The sequence below is a fragment of the Zosterops lateralis genome (genome assembly GCF_965231275.1).
Source record: "Zosterops lateralis genome assembly, chromosome: 4".
NCBI classification, from domain to species: domain Eukaryota; kingdom Metazoa; phylum Chordata; class Aves; order Passeriformes; family Zosteropidae; genus Zosterops; species Zosterops lateralis.
Genome location: NC_139765.1, coordinates 61,909,306 through 61,926,463, shown reverse-complemented (window position 1 = coordinate 61,926,463; position 17,158 = coordinate 61,909,306). Strand labels below are relative to the sequence as shown.

Sequence of the window (17,158 nt, the reverse complement as noted above, 5' to 3'; positions counted from 1 at the left end):
ATTGCAGAATTTCATCACTAGGATGACAAAAATATGTCAAAAAGATATCCCCACTAAATAATGGTCTAGGAATAAAGACAGTCACAAGCATCAGCTGTTCTGCCTCATTATCTTTGGTGTGAATGTAACCTTTAATTTTGTCTAAGATTGTTTGGAAATTGAAACCACATTTTATCTGAAATAAATGTTGTCTAATAAACTTCAGTGTGAGTTTGAACCAAAATCTCCAATTTGTTCTAATTTCATAATTAGACAGCCACATTCCTAGCTAGTGACTCATTTAATATCCTCATGCACCACTTCATTAGGGAATCATATGTGTCAGACCTCTTTTTCTCTAAGGACAGAAAATGTGAGTGCAACGGTTTTACTCATATGGAATGAAACAGCATGATACTGCAAAACCTGAGAGATCCAAGAACTATGATACAAAGGATGGGAAAATGAGAGAGTAGCCAGACAAACTTCAAAACTTTCTGACAAGCAGTGATGCCCAAGCAGTTGTGCTCATGCTAGTTGTGGATTGTTAGTGGGATAAGAAATTGGAACAGATTATGGAGGGATGTTTCTAAATGCCTTTGTTTTAATCAGATTTTAAAAATCAGGACAATAACTATCAAGGATGATATGGGCATAATTGAAGATAGAATAGATTCCCTCCTCAAATTTTTTCCAGTCTTAAATTTCTATAATTGGGAACTACTTTAAACTCACCTTTCCCTGGTCATAAGAGCATTCCTTAAATTTTCTATATTATTTTCTAGCAATTTTGCCCGGTGTTCAGCTTCCTTTGCTTTCCACTGAGCAGTACGCATCAATTGTATACATTTTTCCTTTTCAGTTAGCAGGATATCATACATGCTAATAAATTCTTGGAGTCTGAAGAAATGAGATGTGTGAAAGAAATAATGATTAGCCTTTTATGCATACATTACTTGGATAAAAGTTGCTTTAGAAGACTTTTTAAAGATAATGTATTATTATTTTCTTACTCTTTTTGGTTTTCTTTTTTCATCTTTTTAAAAGTGGCCAGTTCACGATCCTTTCTTTTTAGTTCCTTAAGAATACTTTGGAGTTGAATCTGAAATTTAAATAAAATTTAATAAGCACTTTGGATATATTAGGGAAATGCCTTCAATGAGATTACCCAGAACAACTCCTAGATGAGAAAAAGACAGTGAGGGGACATTATTATGAGAATTTTTCTTATTATAATAAAATGTTTTTATTACAACAACATAAAAAAGCACAGTTTTCCCATTTATATTAAGCTTAAAATTATTGTTAGTAATGTAGATAATTTGATGGTGCATCTTAAATGCTTGGTTCCCTCTATCTATAGAGAAGTTCCACTTTTTCTACTGATCAGCCTGTCAAGTCCATAACTATATGATTATTTGGCATATGAAACATTGAAACTGTACCTTTACAAATAAAATTTCTTTTTTACTCAATTCTGACTTTTAAGCAATCACTGATGTTTGAGCAGAATTGCATTCTGTTAAGTTTCTCAATCTTTTGATTCCAGTTGTGTTCAGTCCTCAATAATCTGGGGTCATCAATCTTAAACTGACAGGCCTTTTCTCCTGTCCCACTGGTGTCAGGAGGAGGAGACTGGTATTAAGGAAAGCTGGTGGATCATGGGTTGCAATTTTGGGCTTGTCTGTGTGTTCCTGAATTTGTATTGTTTTATTTGTTTTATTTGTTTATGGACTGTTTTTATTGAAGTTACAAAGCCTGACAGGTTTGTTTATTTTTATAGATAGACAGAGTTTCCCAAGATGGTAGAAGGGTAGTTATCTAATTTATCTGATTACAGACATACACTTTGGAACATCTATACCTTGTTCCCATATAGAAATTTGCTATTAAGTAAATTCTCTGTGACATCACAGCACATGTTGTGCCAGAAAAATGCAGGCATCAAATACAATGACTAGTCATAGGAAAAGTTTTCTTTCCCTCTTTCTCTAAATCAATATAATTATTTATGTCTTGAAATGTAACAGGAAAATAGAAATTTCTGCCTCACTTTGGAATGAGCAGTAGTTCAGTCTATCTTCTAATGTTCATATATTTGTAAAATAAACCACACAGTTTTACTTCTGAGAATCTCAGGTGAGGTTGTCTGCTACTCTGCCTCTTTCTTTCAAGTTGTTCATTTTAACCCATGGGCTTAAAAAAAATCACAGAATCTCAAAGTCACAGATTGTGCTGAGTTGGAAGGAACCGACCAGGATCACTGAGACCAACTCCCAGCACTGCACAGCACCATTCCCAAGAGTGACCCCATTTGCCCGAGAGTATTGTCCAAACACTTCTTGAACTCTGTCAGGCTGGTGCTGTGACCACTGCCCTGGGAGCCTGTTCCAGCCTACAGCCACCCTCTGGGTGAAGAACCTTTTCCTAATATTGAACCTCAACCTCCCCCAACACAACTTCAGGCCATTCCCTTGGGTCCTGTCACTGGTCACAGAGAGAAGAGTGGCTGTCCCTCCTCTTCCCCTCATGAGGAAATTATAACTGCAGTGAGGTCTCCCCTCAGTCTCCTCCAGGCTGAACAGACCAAGTGACCTCAGCCACTCCTCATACAGCTTCTTCTCAATGCCCTTCACCATCTTTATTTCCCTCCTTTGGACACTCTCTAAATAGCCTTTCAAATACCTTGTTTCAATTATGGACTCATATTTTAACATACAGCACTGTGCCACAAATTGCCAAAAAAAATCACAGTATTGTGAGTTTCCAGTCTTCTGATGGAACTTCAAAGCTAGGGTGGGAAGTGAGTCCACAGGGCTCCCCTCAATAGTAATTTAATTTCTCCCTATAACAGCTCGTACTTTTGAATAGTCTTCCAAATATATAATTTTTTACCTTGGCTTTCTGAACATTCCTGCATTTCATTTGCCTCTCATCAGCTCTGAGCCAAGACAGATGTGTTAGTGTGGATAACTCATTTCTGCATTTTTCCTGCTCTTTGAAAAGCAATTGTTCTGCAGCAATGCATTCTTCTAACACGCGGGCATCCATATCTGATATCATTTCCTAGAGAAGATTAAATTTAAATCCTAATGCAACAATTTATCAGTGTTGGCAAACCCAAAGTTGGAAATACTTTGGGTTTATCTGCAATGTAAACAAATATACACACTACATAAATTTAAAACACCATGGACAGTCCCATTTCAGAATATATAACCTAGAAGGGTTTCTGTTCCTCAGTCTAACATCTTTCAGCTATTGTCCATTGGACAGAATGTATCATTATAGCTATAGAATCTTTAAGTAAGTTCAGTTTCAGGTCTTCAGGAGGAGGTCAATGGAAGCTTCCTGTGTTCCACTGACTGCATGCCTGCCCATGGCATAGAAATTACATATCCCAGAGAATGACATGTAGGTACTGGAATGCATATGTATCCAAATACAAGCAGATTCCCACCAGATAGTGTTAATGAATTCAAACAAAACACATAAAGGAATGGATATAAGGGTAGAAGATGAGGTTTGACCTTAAGAATATATGACTGAAATAGATTGCTTCTTACACAATAATTTATGTAGTGGCAAGTACTAATGCTCTTGGAATGCAGGTATCTGCATTTCCATACTCTATATGGCTGTGCTGCGTACAGACAGACATCCACAAATGACAGAAGTGTGAAGATGAAAAATCTTAATGTGCAAATGCTGAATTTTTATTGTTGCAACAAGACATGGTTTCATATCCAAAGGAAATGGATAACAATATATTTCTAGCTGCAGTGTCATCAACAACATTCAGAAAGACTTAAACAAGAAAGTAAATTTGCTTCCTACCTTTGAGTATGTAGCCAGTAATACCAAAAAATATTTTTAAAAATGAAAGACAAGTGGTCTTTAAAATTGAACAAATACTATTGCATTTTCTCACCAGAAAGCTGCAGCTAGAAACTCCCATTATTTTTTTTCTTCAAACAGTCCCTTTATTCTCATGATAGAAAACTGTCAAAATGAATAAATATGAGAAAGCAGAACTCAGCACCTGTTCAGCTAAACCTCTCTTGATCGTTTCAATCTCTTCCTGCAGTTCTTGTCGTCTTTGTAATAATACTGCATTGGTTTTTGAGTTAATTTCTGCCTACAAAAATAAACCAAGCACATAGTGATGCAAACAAAAAATGAGGAAAATGTAAATTGCAGTTACTGTATGAAAAGTCTGTATACAAGTCTGACTAACCTAATCTAGATGAAGGTGTCCCTGCCTACTGCAGGAGTTTGGACCAAATGACCTTTAAAGGTCTCTTTCAACCCAAATGATTCTAATTGCAAATCTGTAATTCATATGGATGGGAAAAAAATTATATTTAACAACACACCTGGAAGATATTCAAAGATAATATATGATATATATATATAATATATAATCACATATATAATATGTGATATCTTGCTCAGATTCCAACCAAATGTTAGAGTTCAAAACACTATAAATCAATACTGATAGGTAGATGTTTTGCACTTGCTATTTTCACTTCTGTGATAGTACTGTAAAATTAAATGCTGTTCACTTGCACTATGGGAAAGAGAAACAAGAGACACATTAAGGGTCAAAGTGTGGATTCTACTTTAGTTGCAGCTGCCAGCTCTGAGATTTGATTTGACTTAGGTTTACTAAAAGTCAGTAAAGCCTGTCCTAAGAAAGTACCTTTCAGTCTTGCTTTGGGATCAAAAATAGCTTTTCTTTGGAGCATATGTTAGTTACCACTTCTGCTGTGTAAAAGTAACAAATTCATATAAACATCTTGAATCTATTAAGGACTTTTGTCCACGTAAGACAGGGTAAACTTAGGCACTTTTGGCTGTCTCTGCATTGGCCTGACCAAAGAGAAAACCCACATGGAGAGGAGCAGTGGTTCTGCTCTGGGCTGGAGACAGCAGGACCAGCAGTTCTCTTTCACACACAATGTTGGTGTTTAGCAATAGCTGACCTTTCACAACTTCTAACAGGAAAAATACATTTGAAGGAAGTGTTCCTGTAATTTCCTTATTCTACAAACCAGTCATTCTGCACTTAGCATATGATTCAAAAGAAGAAATTTGGGGAACCACACTGATGTACTGTTGCTTCTGCAATCACATATTTATACAATTAATTCTTGTGATTTTTTTTTCAGTTGAAATCACAATGAATAAATGTAAATCTGGGGGTTTAAGTAGTTAAAGAATTTTCATCTACTTAAAATACTGTTTTTAAATTTTTGTTAGGTGTGATTCCAAGTCTTACAAATTAAAATTGTCCCAGTATAGCAAAAGCCAAGCAGAATCAATCTGGCCACTTGACTCTTCCTTACTGCAGTACTGTATTTTAATTGGCCGCCCTGCAGAGGAACACTGATTTCACATTTGCTCTTCTAACAGAGCCAGGAAAGGAATCAGAGAAAACATTGGGCATGGGAGGATGGGCTGAAGCAACTCTATTGCTGTGGCCTATTCACATTAGAGTAGTATATCCTGCAGCTGCTGGAGTAAAATACTGATTATAATTCCACTTCTGTCTGTCATGGCATTCCTTTTGCCCAGACTCAGAATTTGGGGTGGATCTCACCCTACACTGTGAGCTCCAACCATAGCTGCTGGTGAGATATATGGCATTTGATTTTAGCATTACATGTTTTCAAACAATTGTGGTTCTCCATCCAGGAACATTCCCTCAATGGGAACACAAGCAAAAATACCATCTCCCAGATTCTCTTAGCTGATAGTGAACAGAAACTCTTTAAGCTTTATGATCAAAGTCTGGAATATGAGTCAGCCCTTTAATCATTATTTCAGGAAATTCAATCCAAAACTTTGTTGTGTAATACTAGAGCTTTCCTCCCTTCTCCCAGGTGAGCTTATTACTGGGTAATACACATGTGAATTCAGAAGGAATATCAAGGGAGACAAAAAAATATTGTTTAATAATATGAAGTACTGTCAGGTAATAGTTGGAGTTGTTTAAATAGCAAAGCTAAGTATATATGAGTTTTGATACATATAACTATTTTTTTAAATTTTGCAATTATGTAAGACTCTTTTCTGTCCTGAATTGCTTAAAAGGACCAAGAAAAAATTGAAGGACAATGTCAAGGTAGGAAACATCAAGTGCTGTGAAAAAAATATTTACCTGACTAAACAAGGTTAATTTTATATGACTCAGAATCCAGACTGAGCAAGGAGTAAGTATAGGAGAAAATATGTATATGAAAGAGAGAATGGAAGAACCAATGATGAGAGAAAGAAAATACAAAAAAATTATAGACAAAGTAAATTTTTAAGAAAGAATTGGAAGCAGAATAGAAAGAAAATTCTTTGAATACACAAGCAGAATAGTACTTCCCTTTAAGATGACTATAGTTAAAAGACTAAGTAAAACAGAAAAGAGAAAAGCATTATTGAAAGAAGAATGGGTGAAATATTAAAGCAAGCAGGAAATGAGGAAGGCAAAATAAATGTCTTCCCCCTTTTCCGTTGTAGGATTGTCAAGAGATTTCACAGAAGTATTTCTTACAAGAAAATTCACAATATTTATGATCAATGCATTCATACAGACCTCTGATTTGAGTCTTTTGTGCTTTGCCTTATCTCCTTCCAAGGAATCCCAAATCTCTTTCAGTTGTAACTCTATCTTTTTTAAACTTTTCAATTCTTTCTCTTTGCGTGTTTGATGGTGACCAAGAATATCTTGTTGCTTTTTGCTTTCCAAGAGACATTTATTTAAATTATTTTCCAGAATTTGTCTATATAGATAGACACAGAATTTTAGAAACAGGTAACTTAATCAAGACACATATGTAAACAGGCACAACTATTTTAATAGGTTTTGAGTACCCTCATTACTATGGCTCAGCAAGACAAACTTGTAAACCACTGACAAAACTTACCCAAAAAGGGAGCATTTTTATAAATATAACCAATTATAATATCTCAATTATGTCATTGAGGTCTCACAATCTGTTCTAAATATGCTAAAAATATCAGTGAATCTATTACATATAGGAAGGAGAAAACACATTTTTTAGTATGAGGGAACATTTCAAAATATGATGCCATGGGCCTTTAATACAAAGCTTGAAAGGCAAAAGCATGATTGCTGAACATAAGGCCAGAATTACAACTATACATCTCCCTCTACAAAGGAGGAATCATTGGAAGCTTGCCTTCAACCAAACAGTTTATTTTACTTACCAAGTAATTATAAAATCATAAATGAAGGGAATATTAAAGAGACGATTAACCGATCTTCACTGAAATTCAGGACTACATGAGGGCAGACAACTATGATCCTCATTTGAAAATGAAAATACAGATATACCTTATTCTTCTTCAAATTACTTTCAGTGGGTTACACAGGAAAGAAAGAATGTGCACTAAAGAGAGAAATCCCCTAAAATATTTCACTTTAAGAGTAAAATCTCACAGGATTTTATGAAATGCTTATGCTTTTTGATGTTCTTCTTCAAACCAGATCCTAGATTCCAAATTCCAAATTTTTATATAAACATTCCTGAAGTGAAAACCAAGCCTGATCATTTATAATTTGCACTGGTTGCAGCATAAAACTTGAAAATAGAAGCAACAGCAGAAAAGAGAAGTAGACTTTTGAGAATAGAGGATCATTCACTCTTTCCATGTGGCTCATGTCTCTAACCTGTCTGATAGGATGGCTAATTCCTTCTCTGCGTTAATTTCCAGTAATTTTTTTAAAGCAACACAGTCTCGTTCATTCTTTTGTATCAAAGTTTGTCTCTCATCCAACTCCTTCATTACATTTTCTTTTTCTTGCAAAATCTCTTCAGTCCTTTTCTCATTGACTTTCAGGGTTCTATTAAGTTCTTCTATTTGGTCATTAAGGGCTTCATTCATCTTCTCTGCCTCACTGTGGATATATTTTAACAAAGCAGTAAGGGTTAAATTTTCCACATGCATATTTAAAAGACAAAATGTAAGTTGCCAGTTTTTGTGGACATACAAAATAATTTCACAGCAATATATGTCGAATGTTTGAAAGCAGACAGTGAAAACCCTCAAATTCCAACATAGTCCAACAATAAAATTACAGATAGCCATGGGGCCACCTGGCAGCTTAGCACCATGACAGTATTAAAAGGAGTTCTAGTAAACTGATTTCTGCCACCATCACAAGATACACTGTGTGACATTTCTAAATATTTTTCCTAAGAACTGAGAACTCTGGTTAGTTTATCCTACGATGTGACACAAATATAAAGATTCATTTAAATATTTCAGTAATGTCAATTTGCACAATGTAAGTTTTAGAAATTGCTTCTCTGTAACACTACAGGGCAAATTTCTTAGATTTATGATAGCAGAGTTGCATTAAGCAGACTAGTAAGGAGACACAAACTTCAGTGTAACTCTGCACAAACGAGGTACAAAACCCATGATTCATCTGGATGGCAGTTGGACTGCTGGGATCTGTGAGTGACATGGCTAAGGCTGCACAGTGCTAATTTGATTTTACTCTTACACAAAACAGCACATGCCATGCTTCAGTGGAGAGGAACCTCAGCTCCACAAGAGAGAGAAAGAAAAGGCTGGCTGCTGGCTTGCATTTCTCCCGATGAAGTATTAGAGTCTGCAACTCATGTCAGAACCTTACAGGAAAGCAGCTGTGACTCCACAGCTGGTACAGAAGGACCAAGGGAAAATGGGTTTGTAGCTGAGGCCGCGCTGTCAGCTGTGGCATTGTTAGTTTAAATGTTGATCCTAATTTTAATCAACAACCATCCTCAATCATTTCTATAACCAAGGGATGAAAAGAAATCATACATATAATATATTCTTGTATATAGAAATATTTCTTTAAAACATACATTTTTTTCTCATTCAACTTCTCAGTTTCTTTTGCAAGTTGCTTTGGAACACCAAGGAGCCTAACTAGCTCAGCCTAGTAACAAAACAGAAAGGTTTGATTAATAGCCTCAAAAGCTGATGAGTTTTCAAAGCATGATAGTTTTCATTTAGAACTGCTGTGAAAATCAGTAGGAAACATTTTTGAATTGAGTTTTTCCCAGAGAATTCTAGCTGCTACTTTTAAAACTAGACATTGATGTTTACAATTTTAGTATGCCTTCAAGATAAAAATTATGCTTGAATATTATTAATACATCTTATTATGCTGTTTATACCATGGAAAGAAGTAGACCTAGGTATGTTTTTAATTCTCAGCATAAATCTATATTAACTGTAATCTGAGCAACCTACAATAACCCAACATAAATAAGATGTCTTTATAGAAATCACTTTTTAATCAAAGCCATGACTATTAGCATTTCCTAAAGGAGTAATAAGGATACGGCACAGCAGCATGTTTCACTCCTATTGGAAAATGGTCTAATATTTACTGTAATGACATAATGAATTTGGAATGACAACATCCAGAAGATTCACTGCTCCTTTGGGCAAAACATACACCCATACACACACACATGCACACACACTCACAGATACATGGGCACAATTAATTTTGTGTTACTTTTAAATTAGTCTGCATATCCTGAAGCTTTTCCATTTCTTCCTCATCTGTTAATATCAGCTTTTCTTTGGATGAAACCACTTCTTTTATTGAATCTATTTCTGCTTTCCTCTGCATTACTTCTTTGCTGAGCTCATCACAATTTTCTTTCAACTGTACAATTCTGTTGTCTTTCTTTAAAAATGAAGGAAAAGACCAGATTAATTGTATTTTCCCTTTTACATTTTGCAGGCTTCTGATAACCTAGACTCACTAACATTGAATGATGATAACATTTTTGGTGACAAGATATGAAATGTATTTTTTATCAGATGTGTGTTTCTTCTATCAGTACTAACAGAATTTTATTTCCAACAAAGCCACATATATTCCTCAGGATTTATGACTACAAATATACTTTTCATGTTCACATCCTAGAACCAAAAACCTACAGCTATCTTTACATGCAGTATCAATTCGCAAAATATAGTAAACATTTTCTTGAGTAAACAATAAGTCCAGATCTTTTCTGAATAATTTATTTATTGCTTGCCCTAGTTATCAAAATTGAATTATATAATATAGCCTATAAAATCTATTTCTTTTAAAATCTGTTTTTCTATGTATTCTATTTTAAATAAACTCTAGAAATGCACACTGAGAAAACATATTCATTGATTTTTTTTATGTGTTAGTTGACAGAACATAAAACATTGCTTTTCTCATGTTTTGTGCTTACCTTTTCTTTTGAAATTCTTTCATATTCATTTTCCAGAAGCTTTTTTTCTTCTCTCAAACTATAGTAAAAATCAAAGCAGGACTAACTATATTAGTAATAGAATAACCATTACTGTAATTAGTAAATGATAAGGAAGTATGAAAGCCTGTTCTGTGTTAGACTAAAACACATGGTGAATTAGCACAAAAACTCAGATTTAAAGGAAGTTTGCTGACTGGTAGCAGGGGGTCCTCAAGGACTAGGTGTATATATGGAGGTGCACACATCTTTTTCAACAGTGCACGCATCTAAACATTTGAACCTGATTTTTCTTAGTCTGACGACCTTCTGCAGGGGTGCATTCATGCCTCACTCACTCTTGCCTTTTACTAGTGGCACCCTACACCCACAGTTCCCCGCCAGCCTCAGAAAATAAAATGTTAACATGGAAATGTGGCAAAAGGAAAGAGGAGGTGGGTAATAAATAGCCACAAAGACATCAAATATCAAAGAATCAAAGAAAGTGCAGTTGCTACTGAGAAACCTTCTTCTTTCTATGAATATTTTCATATACACATTTACTCTTCAGACAGCTGAAGCGAAGCTCCTCAAATCTGGACTGGATCCTGTGGGAAAAAATCCTGAAAAGTGTCAGGGGTTATAGGCTAAACCAAAGGAGCATGGTAGAAAAGTAAACTGAATAGCCATAGTGATCTTAACCTATATCCAAAACTAAATTCCAATTTCATTTCAGGCAATGAGAGGGACAGATGCTAAAGAAGTGAAGAAGGGAGAAAGACTAAACCAGGAAAGCTCTTAGATCTTGTGGGTATTTAGTAACAACTGCCCTGTGAAAGATGAAGGAATGGTTATAAAAAGGGAGCCCAACCAATGAGCTTGTTGGATTTACAGGAGGGAGCTTCTTGGTAGCAGGTAGGTAAATAGTGCCAAATACAAACAATTATCCCTACTGAAGGTACATTGGTACATCCCCAGTGCATGCACAGAACAGTTCTGCACCCATAGTAGATAAATGGGCTACAACAGTCCATATGCCATCACAACCAAACAACTTAACTGAGTCACTGTGCTTTTCACTGGGAACAAGGGGGCAGGTCCTTGCAATGCAATTAGTACCTACAATGACATTTCAGAGTCTCAGGCTATAAAGAAATAAAGATTCAGCTAAGGAATAGGTGGAACAAACAAATTCTCTGCTCTAGGTATAGCAAAGAATAAACTTCAGTGCTTAAATTTACGTTTATAACTCCAGTGGGAGGATGCACTGGTCAAGTTTTGTTGAGACACAGGGTAGTCTGGTAGAATAAACAACTCTTTAAATTAGAGAGGCATTAAGAGAAAGGGACAAAATTAAAATTCCATAAAACATTTGTGTCACTTGGAGTTATAACAATGGCAGAGGACTCCTGTGCATCCCCACCCACCCAAGGCAGCTATTAAAGTCATGTCATAATGTGGCTGATACAGAAAAGAGGCAGACGATTGCTTTTTTTTTTTTTTTTTTTTTTTTGCTTCTGAAACCTTCCAGCAGAAGTGCAAGACTTTGCGTGGTGGTGGTGGTTCAGGTTTCAGAAAGTGTGTGGCCATGGAAACAAAGGTCAGTCTCCCAGCAGCCAAACTCATGGAGGACCATCCCTAGGACCTTATGCTCAACCCTTTAGGACTGCTGATTTAAGATTCCCTCCTCCACCCCACTCTCTCCATAAACTCTTTCTTATATTTGAGTCTTCCAACACAAGGAATGAAGCATATACCTGGAAATCTCAGGCAACTTATTTCTAGTTAAGGAAAGGAAATAGTGAAAAAGAGAACTGGGTTGGTGGTGTTGCAATATAAATGGAACAAAACAACATCTCTCCCATGAATAAGAAGCTCTGGCTCAGATGAAGAGCAAAGAGAAAATAGACACAGAGTAGATGTTGTTAAAATATATCATGTATGATATTTATATGGGCAGACTATAAGTATGCCTCTACATGGACTGGTCAAGACTAAAATCTAATTTGAATGCCAGTATTTGAATACTCACAGACCGAATGAGTTTGCAAAACAAAATCTTTTAAAGAAAAAAGTTGTATTTAAATCAATCTTCCCTCAAAACTGAACAAACTAATTTTAAAAAAGTCAAAAATTCCAAAATCATATTCCAAACCCATTTTGGCAGTACTCCTAATTGAACTCCTTGGGACTGGCATAATCACAGTAAGGATAATGAATGTCTACTTTGCACAAATACCCATAACTGTTTGACTGCCACGAAATATTATTAAATGAGTCCTGTGCAAAATGATTAAAGAGGTACTGCAGGGCTTGTGGTTAGGCCATGCTGTGCCCTCTTTCATATCACACTGGACGATCAAAAGAGCAATACCAAAGATCAGGAGGGAGAGCAAAATTGACACTGTTTCCATTTTGTCACATTCCTCACTCATGAGGACAGATTCCTGTGGAACCATTCCAGTTTCACAACAAAGACTTTTCCATCCAGCAAAAGTAAAATTATTTGAACACTTCATTTTCTGTGACATAAACAATGGCAACAGTGAATGACAAGGGCCAAGTTACCAAAATAGCTGGCAGACCAACCACTTCCACACAAAAAACAGTGGAAGTGTGAAGAGAAAAAATGAGTAAAAAGAAAAGTTAAATCTCTCTCTTTTGAGCAGTAAGTTTGATCCAGGTGCCCATAGGCAGAAGTCAGGCAGCCCTATGCTAACATCCTGGGCTTCTTTACTGTCAGGGATGAAAACTGGGACCTCCAAAGGGCAGGTCATCTCACATTCCAGTTGACTGTTTTGGGATAACATAAATTACCAGTTGAAGATAACATGTATCTCTCTGTGGACTCTAAAGGGGGTGGGGGGGGGGCGGGGGCAGGGTGATTAAGTTTAGTCTCTGATTTAGTAGATGAACACTGAAGCTTAATGTAAGATAAGCAGAGAAATTTTGGTCTCTCCATTTAGCATTTGAATCTTTTAGTCTGTGTTATATGGATATCAACCTCATGACTGTTTTACTTAGACATCAATGACAAACAAAATAGCTGCACCTGGCATTAGGCATTTAAATTTCCCATTATTTTATGGCCCTTCCTTGATGGATGTATTTTTCAACATCATGTGGATTTTATTATTATCACTATTATATCTCTTACAATACACACAATGGAAAGAAGATAAAACTCTTAAGTTTAAGCATTAAAGTGTGCAAATGTTTCTAACATTGCTTTTCTTATTTTCATGCAGCCTAATATCGGTACCGCACATGAAAAGCTGTCATAGATGCAGTTGCAATGAGTTAAAAAAAGACAGTTGGAAAACTGGGTCATTAATAAAAATGCATTCCAGATTATTCCCTTAGAGATATTTACAGCTGCAAGCTGACACAGAAATAAAAAAATTAAGGCGGAGAGATTAAGAAACGTAGTGGAAGTTGTCAACAGAAGTGCATTTCACTTCCTCAGCTCACAAAATAACCACAACACTGTTATCGTTAGAAGTCCCATCATGCAAGAAAATGAACTCCTTCAGCTACTCTCTCTCAGAGCTGGGATTGTTTGGAAATCCATAGAAGGTGTTTGGCACCTCACAACTAAAATCTAGTGACCACAGGTAGAAGTTATCACAGCTGACAAGCTGCCAGCCTGAGCTTCCTCTACGGCTCTGAGCTGTAATTAGTTTGTAGGTACCAGATAATGCAGTCACAAGACCAGCTGGTAAGAGCTTCAGCTGTGATACTAATTATTTTACTTATGGCCTGTAATTCTTTACTAGAAAAGCTATAGACAACAGCTTAACTTTTCACTTTTTAACGATTGAGTGACTAATACAGAAATCATTACAAGTGTTGAAATAATTTTCCTTATTTGCAATGCTTCTACAAGGACAATGTCAGTTTTGCAATCCTGATGGACCTAGGCTTTCAAAAAAACTTGTTTTCAAGCATCAGGCACCTTTAATCTCGCAAACTCTTGTTATAGATGAATTTAGTACAAATAAATTGTTTACTTTCAAATTAATTGTTTAGATGATAAATTTAGATTTAATGTTTATTATTCCTCAACAATAAGAAAAGCAGTTCTTCTTAATTTTGTCTCATAAACCAGAACTCCAAGACTTACATGAACATTAAAGTGAAATGTCTGCTTAAGGCAGAACAAATCCTTCGGATCACACTGATCCTTTCCTTCTTGTTCTGCTAATTTGATTTTTTGGTCTATATTCTTACTTACCAAGACTTCTTATCAATTATTTGAAGAAATTTCATGGCTCTGAATGCAATTTTAGCAGAACTAAGTGGAGATGACTCTTTTTCCTTTTACTTTATTACCCTTGCCAAGTAGTTTTTGAGAGGAAGGATACTCTCAGAGTCAGCTCTGACTTTGGGAAGGTGGCCCAAGCTTTACAAGCTTGGTAAAATCCTTCCAAGCCTTGTTCTCCCCCTGAGCTCTCAGGCAGACACACCAGCAATGAGGCCAGTACGTCCATATGGCAGAACAGGACACAAACTGGAAGAGGAGGCACATACCTACAGTGGGAACACACCCATCCATGCAGTCATCCTCAGGGTGACTTCCCTGACAGCTGAAGTGTGTTGAGAAATACACTGAATACCTCATGCACCTATTTAAACTATGAAAAAAGTCACAAAATTCCTGAAAACTTGATGATACTTCAATGCTGAAAGCCATTTAGTTTATTCTGGGAATGTTGACTATTCACTTGAACAATAAAGAACTAAAACAGAAGATGAAAAATTCAGCTGTTAAGAAGGTCTGGAAAAAATTGTTTCCAGAGGCAAGCAAATAGGAAATTAAATAGGGATAAGAGAGTATGGAATATTAAGAGACCTTGAGACTTTTGCTAATGTTATGGCATATCTGTATGACTCCTCAAGTGTGAAACGTGTGAAACGTCCTCGTCATCAGATTTGAATCTGAGTGCAGAAGAGGTGCTTAATACTCTTAGATATCAGAGAAAGTGAATTAAGGCAGGAAACAAAGGATTCAGAGATAAGAGGGATGTTCCAGAGAAAGAAAGGTTTACAGAAACGGAGAATAGAGATCTGCAGAACCAGGGAAACAAGATCAGATTTCTCACTTCCAGCTCAGCACTAGGTCTGAGTAGAGATTCTAAAAAAAGAACAAAGCAGTAGATAAGAGACACAGATAAACCCTTCAAAACTTTCCCCCCTCCATGTTTCCTGCCTGCTATACATACAAGAGTAAATAAACAACACGCTTGTTTTCAGACTGAACAGCCATTAGTCATAATTCCCAAAGAGAAAATTACTTGCAAGTGCCAAGCACAGCTGGGACTGTATTAACACAGTTGGACAACAAGGGAAACTGTGTTCCAGAGAGATCAAGGGCCAAGAGAGGTTGGACCATGAGATTTTATCCTGAGAAATGAAGGAAACTGAGCAGCAACCTAACAGCAAACTAATACCTTTGATGCAGCTTCCCTCCCCTCTGCCTGTGATATTGTCCATGCACACAGGTATTTCAGAAAACATTTCTTTACTCTTTGGATAAAACCAGCAAACATATAGATCTTCATTTTACACCAGTGTTACTATTAGATCACCTGCTACTCACAACTCTATTCTGGATGTTCATTTTCACCGTCTTTCACAGGCACCAAACTCATCCCTTCATTACAAACATGTATTCACACCCATCATCTGGTTTTCTTCATAGTCCATTTCTCATTTCTCCACTACATTCACTCACCCATTCTTCACACATATGGTGCTGGCCCTGTTCATTCTAGACAAATACAGCTCAAAATCAGCATAATCTCTTGAATATTTCTGGAATTTCTCTCCCGGTAAGCAAATCCATATATAACCAGGGAACATCCTTCTCACTCCACACCCATAACACTCACAAGACCCAACACTACCATCAGGCATGAAACAGATTACAAACAAGGAGCAATTAAATAACCTGTAGCTCCCAAGTTTGAAAAACTGACAAATTAAAATGGGAAGGAGCTGTACAAGAGAGATCTATCAACCATTCTGCAGCAGTGAATCAGATGCTCACTGTCTCATCCAACACAAGAAGTACAGGACACTAAGTGAAGCTGCAGGAGTCAGGTTAAAAAAGCAAGGAGGTGGCAGCTCTTACGTAGTTAATCTGTGAATGCTTCGCCCAGGGTGTTGCAATGTCAGAAGTTTGTTCTGGAGGAGACGGGAGGAGTTCAAAGGAATTGGGGTCAACTGAGGATTCCCAAACACAGAGAACTGTATTTGGCTCATGAAATCCCCACATCACAAGTGGCTGGGGCTGCACTTTTGGTCTCCATTAGATAATGCACCTCACAGACTTCTGGCCAGACTGTAGAGCTGAGTTTGATCCCGGGCAATACATAAGACATCAGTTTCTACAGTGAAGGAACATTTTTTAAAACATGACTGACCCAAAAAGTTATTTTAATCTGCAAGATATTCAGTTCATATATAAAAATTAATCCAGTAAATGTGCAAGGGTAATTGAAACAATACCTACACTGCATTTTGTATAGAATAGATTTCTCATTTTGACTGGAGGTAGAAAATACAGAATGGGAAAATATTCCCTAAACATTTAAATCCTCATAATTTTTTTTTGAAATTGATACAAAATCAGTAAAAAATGTTCAAAAGATATGAGGACAAATGGTTAAAAAGCAGGATACTTTTGAAGACCTCATTTCTGGACTGCTTGGAAATTGCAGTAAATTCTGTATTTAATAATTATTTCAGGAAATTTCATGTTTCTTAGTTATCTCATAGCAAATAATTTTTTCCAGATGCTTTCCATGTCTTTCCCACTCCCAGTTTGCTTCATTCTCAAGTTTCTTTTTCTCTAAGAGCAAACACTTGGCTCTAAAAACCCAAAAAAAATCAAGACAGGATTGCCAGAAAAACCTGCTCCTTGC

The 17,158-nt window shown here is 36.3% G+C and overlaps 1 protein-coding gene across 1 annotated transcript in view; it reads right to left on the bottom strand.

The window, feature by feature from the left end:
- CCDC146 (coiled-coil domain containing 146) overlaps nt 1-17,158 on the bottom strand; it is a gene marked incomplete at its 5' end in the record, with an annotated part of 60,419 nt that overhangs the window by 12,828 nt on the left and 30,433 nt on the right. Inside the window, 9 exons of the mRNA XM_083860627.1 lie at nt 715-879; nt 993-1,081; nt 2,875-3,045; nt 4,022-4,117; nt 6,572-6,758; nt 7,670-7,897; nt 8,856-8,929; nt 9,518-9,691; nt 10,236-10,293. Of these exons, the coding sequence (XP_083716753.1) occupies nt 715-879; nt 993-1,081; nt 2,875-3,045; nt 4,022-4,117; nt 6,572-6,758; nt 7,670-7,897; nt 8,856-8,929; nt 9,518-9,691; nt 10,236-10,293 (1,242 nt within the window). The remainder of the gene's footprint in view (nt 1-714; nt 880-992; nt 1,082-2,874; nt 3,046-4,021; nt 4,118-6,571; nt 6,759-7,669; nt 7,898-8,855; nt 8,930-9,517; nt 9,692-10,235; nt 10,294-17,158) is intronic.